The following is a 10,654-nucleotide window of genomic DNA, read 5'->3' on the forward strand; positions in this document are numbered from 1 at the left end:
CCAAGGGCAGAGTAAGAGAGGGGACACACAAAGGGTGTTTCCATGGAACATTCTATCCCAAACAGAGCAAGGGGTAATATCACAAAGGAACAGGTGAGTGTAGCTCAATCCCTGGGGATGTAGGAAGGCACGCCCATGCATGAAGACACGCCCATGCATGAAGACACATTTGCATTTTCTCTAAGATCAAGGGAACTGTCTTCAGTTACTTAAGCAACTAGATCACGGGGTGACCGACAGTACATCCTCATCAGGAGGGGAAGCAAACGCTGGTCACATGCTATGTTTTAGGCCTCCCACATAACATGGTGGGGGAAGTTCTGTCGCTCTAGTGTTGCAGAGACAGGGAAACCCAGATATGAGGTGACATGACTAAAGTCAACCAGCAGGCCTGGCAATAATGGTCTCAGGCCTTGCACACTCTGATGTTCAGGGTGAGGGGAGGCCTATGGAAAGGGAGTTGGAATCAGAAAGATCGTGATATAAATTCCACCCAGCTCTACTTATTCATTCACCACTCTGGGCAACTTAATCTTGTCTGATTAAAAAAAAAAAAAGTTCATACATTCTACTCTGCAGACATTCTGAGAATTAGATGATGTTTTATATAGTACAGCTGTCAGTTCCAAGCCCCACACTGATTTAACTTTTATAAAGAACAAATGAGTTGGTATTCATGAGGATTCAGGGCAAGAAAGTCATAGAAACAAAGTATAGGCAGATCTGGTGATTTCTTTATTTCTATGAACACTTGATTCTACAATACAGTTCACAGAATAAATAGAGGCACACGGTTATAATTTCCACCACAGTCTGCTGTTGAGGGAGATTCGGTGTGAGGATGGGAGCTGGGGGTGTGTCTGGGTCCTGCGGTAACTGGAGGCCTCATGATGAACTGTACAGGGATTCCACCTGCCAAAATATGACCAAGGCCTGAAGATCAAGGCTCTTGGTGGGAGAGTTATAGCAAGTCAAATGCGAGGAACAGCCAATGCTTTTAGTTCACCACAGTCACATGGTGGGTGTGAGTCTACCTACAACCAGGGGTGTAGGTGAGTCTGATCTACCACCTATAGGGAAAGAAATGTGTCGATGCAGGCCTTCCCCAGCACTTAGTCCACTTCCCAGGAAGGCCTTGAGGCTGGATATGTCTGCCCCTTGACCTGGAGTGAGTAATGAATACAACTTATGAGGTTACTATTACATCAGTTTCTTTCTTGACTATGCCACAAAGGGATTCTGTCTGATAGACTCTAAGGACGGAGAGACACAAATGGAGATTGGATTATATGCCCTAACTCAGGTAAGGAACATGATTTGTAAAGTCAAGAAAGAAGAAAACAACATTCTTACCAGATCCTTCACAGGGGTCATAAGCAGACACAAAGACTAGTCTGATCAGACAAAGTTGGAGCCTGGAGCCAGGATTCAAACTGCACTGAATGAGGGGCTCATGTACAGAGAAGTTCTGGCCCGACTTTCACAGGGTCACTGTACTGTCTATCTTGTACCTCATTTTGCCAGGGCAGCACACAGCATTGGCCCTAAGTGGGGGCTAGAGTCATGTGCCCCAAACATAGGCAGAATGAGGAGATTCTGAATCACTTGGCAGTAAATGGAGTGAAGGCCGCAGCCACTCTGTACTGGGTAACCCCAGGTCTCAGGAACAGGAAATGTCGACAAGTAAGAAAACACAGCTCCTGTCTTCAGCATCAGGAAAAGACAGAACTGCTAACCACTGCGGGGTCTTTGGGCCAAAATCCTTAGCACTTTCTGTGATCAAATTGCTGACTGGCAGGTGATAGGGCACATCACAAACTTCAGCTCTGTGGTCATCCTCATCTCATCTGAGATCTGGTTCATTCTGTTCATCTCAGGGGTCATGGGCTTTACTGACACTATTCCAGCTGTGCCCACTGCCTCATCAAGCAGTGAGATTTCTGGCAGACTTGGAGGCACTCTGGGCCCGCTGAACTACCGCGGAACACTTCTCCCGCCGTAGCAGCTTATTGTTCTCAAATAGACCTTCGTTGCGGGGTATTCCATGAGAACCATCAGGGAAAGTCAGCAGGCCTTTGAGGGCAGAGAAAATATGACAGTGACATTAACGTTGCAGAGCTCAGCTTTTGTGTAGAGGCTATAGAAGTAAAAAACTCAGCTGGGTACCATGGCTAAGGCAGGAGGATCACAAGTTTGAGACCAGCCTCAGAAACGTAGTGAGGCCCTAACCAACTCAGCAAGACCGTGCCTCAAAATTAAAAAATGAAAGGAGATAGGGGTGTAGCTCAATGATTAAGTGCTCCTGGGTTCAATCCCCAGTACCAAAAACAAAACTCCCAGCTCTACTCAGGCATGCTTCATTGGTGAGTTCGACAGATATCATTAGGATTATTAAGGCATGATCACTATTGATTGCTGGACATCCACAGAAGAATTAAAACTAAACAGCCTAAACCTACATTAGGCTGGCCTAATTACCCAACCTACCGGGATGCAACTTACCAAAACCATCTACTCTGCCATTTTTAAATTCTCCCTCAAAGGTCATGTTGTCATGCCGAATGAAGACTCCGACGCCATTAAACTTGCCCTGGGCAAACTCCCCCTCATACCTGCAGAAACACCAAGAGGTTAGCCTTTCGTGGGCAAGTTAGCTGTCCAGGTTAACTGAGTCAAGCAGCTGCAGGTATGTATTAGTTAAAAGTGCCATGAAGCCAAGTCTAGTGAGGTGGTGCATGACTTGGGAAGCTGAGGCAGGAGGATTCAAAGGCTCAATCTCAGGAAAAGAACTTGAATGAATGGAGCAGGGGTGGAAGGTCACTCACCTCCCTGATATTTCAAATTTCAAATTTATTTAAAAGGTAACCAAAAAAGAACTGCCTACTCCTGGTCTGTTTTCTAGAGTGCCTGGGACAAATTCAAGGTTGATCAGATTCACTAATATCCCATTTTATATCAGAGTCTCCCTTGTTTAAAGCTGAGAAATACTCACCTTGAACCATCTGAAAAGGTCAGTACCCCAAAGCCATTAAAGAGCCCATTCTCAAAATGACCCAGATAGGTGCCACCATCTGCAAACAGCAGTTGACCAAAACCATGCCTGCGGCCTGAACAAAAAGGACATGTACAGGTTAGAATGGGGCAACTTCAGGGTCCCTTCTCACTTGCCTAGCATCCCATACATTTCATGACCCTATTCACAAAAGAGAGAAAAAAAGTGGAGGCATTAGCAGGGCAGAGTCTGACACCAGCAAAACCTGGAACCTCCCATCTTAAGTCTCAACCATCAGATTTGGAGCACATCTAAGTATGAATAAGAGAGCTCTTAAAATAATAGTAGCTAACATTCACAGCCAGCCGCTCTTCTAAGCACTTGGTATTTATGATCTTATTTAATCCTGTAGTAACCTTATGAGGTAGATACAGTACTATTATTATTCCCATTGAATAGATGGAGAAATGAAGGCAAGGAGAAGCTAAGTAATTTACTCCAGATGCCAGAGCTGGAAGTGTACAGCAAGAATGCAAATGCAGCAGACAGCCTGACTTGCAGCCCTCCGTTGACCTTAGCTACACTGTCTCTCAGAGGAAAAAAATAAAAGCACCCTTTAGCATTGTGAAGCTATGGGACAAACTTAACAGCCTGACTGGCAGCACTGGCTTAGCTCTGTTACATCAATAGGGCTGTGCCCACTCACTAACCTGACCAGAAAACCTGGGCAAGATGCTAGGAAGCAGTCATGCTGTTCAGACAGTGCAAGGGAGTTCTTTTGGTGGGTAGAGACCACCCAGCAGAGCCTCAGAAAGTCTCTCCTCTAAAAGGCTGTATTAAAGGGGACAGCAAGTGTTGGGAGAGGGGAGCAAAGACTTGGGACAGAAGGAGGCAAGGTCACAAAATGCACAATTCCTCATGGCTCAAGGGTGTATCACCTGCTCCACTGGAGATCCAGTCTCCTCCAGGCAGTTCCTGGCTGACTAGGACTGGACACAAGGGTCTTTAAATGGCCAGATTGTGTTTCCAAACCGAACATCATTAAACCACTTCCTGCCTGGTCTCAGGCTCTGAAGAGTTTTTCTATTCCTATGAATAGATACTTCCAAATGTAATGAGCTGTCTGTCATAGGAAATTCAAGCAATAAATGTCATTTGGTCTAAGTGTCTGCCCTAATTTCCAGATCTTCTTTAACTTTTTAAGGTTCACTGTAACCAAGACACTGCAACAAATTCTGTACTCAATTTACTGGCTTTTAAAGAATTCATTTTGTTCTTTTGGTTACATTATCATTTATTTAAGAAAATCTCAAATAATTCCACTAAAGCATGAAAGGATATTATAACACTGCAAATCTAGAATTTTGGAAAGATTCAACTTATTTGTGCAGGTTAGATTAACAACAGCATTCTCTAATTCCTTTATTTAATCCTAAAATAGAACAAAGGAAAGGCACTGTGTGAAATTAAGCCCTGGAGTAGGAAATGAAGATCTGCAAAATTGGCTCTCTATCCTAATGTATTTTCCTTCAGCTGAATGAAGTGTTCATCACTGGATCCCCTCAGGGTCCTTCTCACCCTCCTTCCACTCGCCGCGATATTCCTCCCCACTGGAGTAGGTGAAAGAACCTTTTGTCAGGGTCATGGTGACAGCTTACAGAAGAAAAAGATGAAATCTGTAGGAAATAAACAGAAAAGAGTCAGTGTCACGGGATGGCTGGAGGAATGGACTGCAAAGTCATTTCACAGATGTACCCTAAAGGCTACCAGCCTGGTAAGTATATGTCACCTTAGGTACATTGAACAAAAACACCCTCCTTTTCAACCACCATCATCACCATCACCATGATCACCACCACCATCATCATTACCACTACCATCACCACCATCACCATCATCTCTACCACCACCATCACCATCATCTCCACCACCATCATCACCACCACCACCATAACCACCACCATAACCACCACCATCACCACCATCACCACCATCACCACCACCACCACCACCACCACCACCACAACCACCACCATCATCACCACCATCACCACCACCACCACCACCACCACCACAACCACCATCACCACCACCACAATCACCATGTCTGCCCATACACTTCTTTTTCCCACTTAAAGAGTTTTCAGTCAATCTCTATTATCTATGATCTGGGATGGAAATGGAGACTTAATCTACAAATTGTTACTCAACACCCACTATATGCTTAGTTGATGTATACAATATAGTCTCTTCCCTCAGTGAGGTGATAATCTAGTAGATAAGACTAGCAATTAAAACACTGAATTATACCAGAGAAAATGTAATGAAGTGACAAGTTGGATACCAGAGATTAACAAAGAGGCATGGTCAAAATTTAAAATGAACAGCAAAGAAAACTAAGAAATGAAAGCAGAAAGAGCAACGTACACATAGGATATCCAATGGGAAAATAAGAAGCCTGGTCTGATTCAGTTGAGAGCTTATTTAGGGAGTAATGGGTACACTCAGCCAAAAATCTTAAATCTAAAAAGACCTTGTGGACTTAGTCCAAACTCTCTCATTTTACAGATGGAGAAATAGAAATTCAGAGTGGTTAAAAAATTTGTTAGTGGTTAAGTGTGGTGGCGTATGCCTGTAATCCCAGTAGTTTGGGAGGCTGAAGCAGGAGGACTGTGAGTTCAAAGTCAGCCTCAGCAACTAGTGAGGCCCTAAGCAACTCAGCAAAACCCTGTCTCTAAAGAAAATATTTAAAAAAGGCTAGGGATATGGCTCAGTGCTTAAGTATCCCTGGGTTCAATCTCTGGTACCAAAAAAAAAAAAAAAAAAAGTTTATTAGTGGTCAAGATGGGATTATGGCCAGTCCTCCTTATCCTGTACTATGGCTTCTAATTTTAGGTCAGGTTAGCTCATGGAGATCTCTGAAAGCCAGGCAGAGTTTATAGCAACTAAGAGAGGGAAGTGGGAGTTTTGAGTGACAGCGGGGAGAGAAGGGCATTGTGAACAGGGATGGTAACAATGAAAGCAAGACCAGGACAGCTGCCCTGCTGAGCTGAGCCCCAAACTCACAGAAATCACACTGACAAATAAGACTTGTTGTTTCAAGCCAGTGTATTTTAGGGTGGGTGTTATCACCCAGCAAAAGCTAACTGATACATCCAAGTATGAATGGGTGGTCCAGGGGGATACAGTGCAGTGGGAGCAGAAGAAATGCTACGACAAAATGCATCATGGGAAAAAACCACCATTGGATCAGGCTAGATGGTAAAAGAATGCTCTATTCAGGATATTCTATAAGAAGATATTCAAAATATCATTGATTGTAAACAGAGACAAATAGAATTATTTGAAATTCTATTTTAAATTACTGAATTATTTGAAATTATTTAAAAAATGAAAACCCTATTTTAAAAAATTTCCTAAGTCTTTCTACTCACCCCTTCATCTCTTCTAGATCTAAGCAATACAATGTTTTCTCAAATGACAATGATGCAGATTCCTAGGCCCAAACCTGGACCTATAGAATCAGATTCTATACAGGTGGAGCTAGGGAGTCTGCAGTTTTAACAAGCCATCACTGGATTCTCACTTGAAAGCTGTGGACTACTATTCTGCTAAATGGAAATAATGTGTAAAAAGCTCTCTGAGGTATAAATCACCATTGAAAGGTTCCCTGTGACTAATAATTAACCTGGAGTCTGAACTTCAGGCACCTGACTGAGTACCATGAGGACACATGTACCTTCTTTTCAGCACAGGGGCAAGACCTGGTGCACACAACTAGATGTGATTCTCTAAAGTCTCTGCTCAGTATCAAAATGCCACCAACATAATTCAAAGAACATTTTGAAACAGAACAATTTTGCAGGTTGGACTAATGAGGTAAAAGCTAAGAAGAAGAAACACAAACTATAATCACCACCCATCTGTTCTTCATCAATATCCTATGGGCTATTTTGGCTGTTTTTGATACAGATATCAAAAACCCAGAAAAGGTCTGATGTGAAAGCAGCCTGGTCTCACCAGGGTCAAGCATATCTTTGAGGTCCTGGCCCTGTCTCTAAGCTCTAGTTTCAGACACAAGGTCAGGTAAGTCCTGAGAATCCCTATGTTCTCAATCAAATATGGAGAAACATTCATTTCCAGCCCCACAATAAAGGCCAGCCTTGTGGAAGCTCTCCCACAGATGTTTGGGGTCACTTCTCTGGGACTTGGTCACTTCTTTAGTTATCAGTCAGCAACTACACATCCAGGGTCCTTCAATAGTATAAGGCACTCCCAGGCAAAGGTCATTTTCTATTTGTACTAAAGCCCCTCCAAATCTCTAGGGGCTATTTTCTCAGAAAAGTGATGCTGGTACCTGCTGTGTCCTCTGTCCTATGAATGTCTCATAAGGTCAGCATCTAATTTCAGGCCCACAGACTCTTACCATCAGCTCAACATCAGAGTGTGCTTGAATAGAGGTCACCATGACTCCATTGCAAATGCAACACTAATGAGAGGAAGAGAATAAATTTTCCATCAGAACAGCTGAGGAAAATTCTGTCAAGAGCAGCTAGGTATTTTGATAGCTATAAGTCATCTTCGACTCTCCCAGATCTAATAAAGTCACAACACTAATAGTCAACTTATTACAGATCAGAAACAGTTCATCCTTTCAAAACATGTCCATTATAATCTGAAGATATGTATCTTCTACAAAATTTATAACTAAGCCATTACTCTAGAACATAAACACAAAATCAAGGCTATAAGAATCTTTTCTTTAATGTTTGGAAGTATTAATTAACATGGCTTCACTCCAAATTTGGGAAGAGGTATGGCAGTGGGGTTTGAGGAGCCATAATGACTACCTTGGGACTCAGAGGGAGCATCCATTGTACTTACTTTTCCTAAAGGCTACATGAAACTTCCAGAGTGGAATCCCATCTTGTTCCAGAGAAACTAGTATAAGGTCCCTAAAAAAAGGGAAAGTTTCCCAGTTTGAAGATTATCTATGGTCAATATCCTAGCCCCGCCTTTAAGTTGTAAACCTTTTGATATGCTGTTAGCCCTTGGGACCTGCACCCTAAATATTTTAAGGAAACTTGAAAGGTTACCTTATTACCAAATGTGGTAGACTGTATTTTCCAAAGATGTTTGTAATAATATCTCCTGTCTTATATGTTCAAATATAATCTGATTTGCCAATGATATATCAAAACGTGAAGTTTAATTCCTTTCCCTTGAATCTGAGCAGGACTGTGACTGCATCAACCATAGAAAATGATGGAAGTTATATGTGTTCTGTGGTTAGATCATAAAAGATGATGCAACTTCCATCTGTTCACTGGCACACCCACAGTTGGAGACCTGAGCCACCACATAAGAAGTCCAACTACCTGGAGGTTCCCATGCAATGAGGAAGCAAGCCAGACAGAGAGTTGTTGCTCCAGGTGGCCATCCACATCTCTGAATCATCCTAGCTTGGGAACCAGGCATCAATAAAGGAGACTTCAGATGATTTGAGCCTTCAGCCACTGAGTGCAAATCTAATCTGAGATATCATGGAGCAAAGAGAAGCCATGCCCACTGTACCAGTCCCAAATTCCTGACCTACAGAATCTGTGAACATCATGTTAAAAGATACTAAATTGGGGGGATAACTTATTATACCACAACAGTAACTTGAAACCATCTCTTAACCTCAACCTTACCATCATCCTTTCCTATTTGTTTTCAAAAGTACATATTACAAATTTCCATTATCTAGGGAGAAATAGCAAATTCCCTTTAGTAATTGTTTGTCAAATTCATGTCCATTCCAAAGACTACCATCAGAAGTACCAATTAATGGGCAGATGGAATAGAATTCATGGATACTTTTGGCTGGAAATTGCTACATGTGGCAAATAATTCATATTATCACTGCAGAATATAGTGTCAGAATTTTAATTTACAACTTATGTAATTAGCCATGCTAATTAAGAGTCAGCTGCACAGCCATTGTGCAAAAAAAGGAATTTCACCGGTAACCATGGTCACTGAGACAAATCTAGTTTAATATAGTCAGTGTTGATAATGACTGATAAGGGATGCAAAACGGCACTTGTATGTTATTTAAATAATCTTGTTAAAGAGAATAGATGGCCTAGGGGTGAAGATTCCTGCTTCTAAACAGGAATCCACCCACATTCTGTGCTCTGGATGATGAGTTGCAGGAATCAGCTCAAACATTTACCTAAAAGGAAATTACTATTTTGTCTCTATAAACCAATATATTATTACTCTGCATACTAGAAATACATCCCTGCTATTTTATTTATTTATTTATTTGGTACTGGGGACTGAACCCAGGGGTACTTTGCCACTGAGTTACATCCCTAGCCCTTTTTCTTTCTTATTTTTGAGACAGGGTCTTGCTGGGTTGTTGGAGACCTTGCTAAGTTCCTGAGGTTGGCCTCTAACTTGCAATCCTCTCAAGTTGCTGGGACTTATAGGCATGTGCCACCATGCCTGGTTCCTGCTATCTTTGTTTTCTTATGTCCCAGATATTTCAAAACACAACTCTGGGATAAGCCACCCTTCCCAGAGTATGACAGTCTTGCCAAAGTTCTTTCAGTTATAATAAAAGCATTTTGTAGTCTTTTAAAATCTTCATGATAAGAAAATGAAGGCTCTGGGCTCTGGCTGTGGCTCAGTGGTAGTGCACTTGCCTGGCATTTGAGAGGCACTGGGTTCGGTTCTCAGCACCACATATAAATAAATAAAGGTCTGTCAATATTAAAAAAAAAAAAGAAAAGAAAATGAAGGCTCTGATGAACAAATATTAAGCTTTTTAGGAAATTAGAACAGAAAGATGTTTTAAGTGCATTTAAATGACCTTGAATTTTTTTTTTTTTTTTAATAATAAATCTAACCCCCCTTTTCTCTTACTTGAAAAGTAAACAAATGTATTGTTAAGAAGGTGGGAAGAAAACAGTGGCACCAGAAAGTCAACAAGGAAGACCTGGAAGCGATAGAGACTAGGGAGTAATGCTATCAGAACCCTACTCTATTTAAAGGGAAAGGAGAACGCCTGGGCCGGGTCCTAATACGAGGTACGCCTGTTGGTATCTGATGCCACCCATCAAAGTAATCCAGGCATCCCATTCCCCAAGCCTCGGTATGCAGGACTTATCTCCACCACCTTGGTGGAGGCGGGCCCAGAGTAAACAAAGCCCTAGATCTCCACGAGGCAACACCCATTCTCCCACCCCATTCTTGCATTCCAGCCCCGCGCCTTCCATCTACCTGGGTTTGCTCTCCAGTCCCGCAGGTTCTTCTGTTCACACAGTTCTTTCATTCCCTCCAGACGCAGCCCCTCATGCTCTGACCGCTAACCAGGGTGCTGCGCGCTCTCCCGAGACTTGAAGAGTGGTCTAAACTCGAATGCTGGGCTTGGTACCCACCCCAGGCAGCCACCTTCGGGTCAGGGCATCAGGATGAAGCCGCGCTCCCCAACCCGGGTCATCTGCTTGGCTCCTCTGTCCCTACCTGGATGACCATTCTCTAGCAGCCCCCTCTCACCCGTGCTGCCAGCCGACCCGGGCTCGGCCTTTCGGGACTACTGTCACGCCCCAACGCGGGGCTTCGGCGGCAGAGACCTTTACTCCGCCTGGCTCTCCCCCTTCCACCTTCCTCTCC

The 10,654-nt window shown here is 43.0% G+C and overlaps 1 protein-coding gene across 7 annotated transcripts; it reads right to left on the reverse strand.

The window, feature by feature from the left end:
- Nucleotides 1–712: 712 nt before the first annotated feature.
- Morn4 (MORN repeat containing 4) lies at nt 713–10,654 on the reverse strand. 7 transcript variants are annotated; one of them, XR_013088800.1, is made up of 8 exons: nt 10,262–10,654; nt 7,877–7,947; nt 7,419–7,481; nt 4,571–4,668; nt 2,993–3,107; nt 2,503–2,612; nt 1,354–2,073; nt 713–912 (listed from the first exon to the last, which is right to left on the reverse strand). XR_013088800.1 is itself a non-coding variant. In XM_076834679.1 (7 exons), the coding sequence occupies exons 4-7, from the start codon at nt 4,635–4,637 to the stop codon at nt 770–772; spliced, it is 435 nt and encodes a 144-aa protein (XP_076690794.1). In that variant the 5' UTR covers nt 4,638–4,668; nt 7,419–7,481; nt 7,877–7,947; nt 10,262–10,654; the 3' UTR covers nt 713–769. The 7 variants fall into 7 exon arrangements, 6 of the variants coding, with proteins under 6 accessions (XP_076690794.1, XP_076690788.1, XP_076690790.1 ...); XM_076834679.1 differs by lacking the exon at nt 1,354–2,073; XM_076834673.1 differs by having other exon boundaries at nt 713–2,073.

The sequence above is a fragment of the Callospermophilus lateralis genome, chromosome 15 (assembly GCF_048772815.1).
Source record: "Callospermophilus lateralis isolate mCalLat2 chromosome 15, mCalLat2.hap1, whole genome shotgun sequence".
NCBI classification, from domain to species: domain Eukaryota; kingdom Metazoa; phylum Chordata; class Mammalia; order Rodentia; family Sciuridae; genus Callospermophilus; species Callospermophilus lateralis.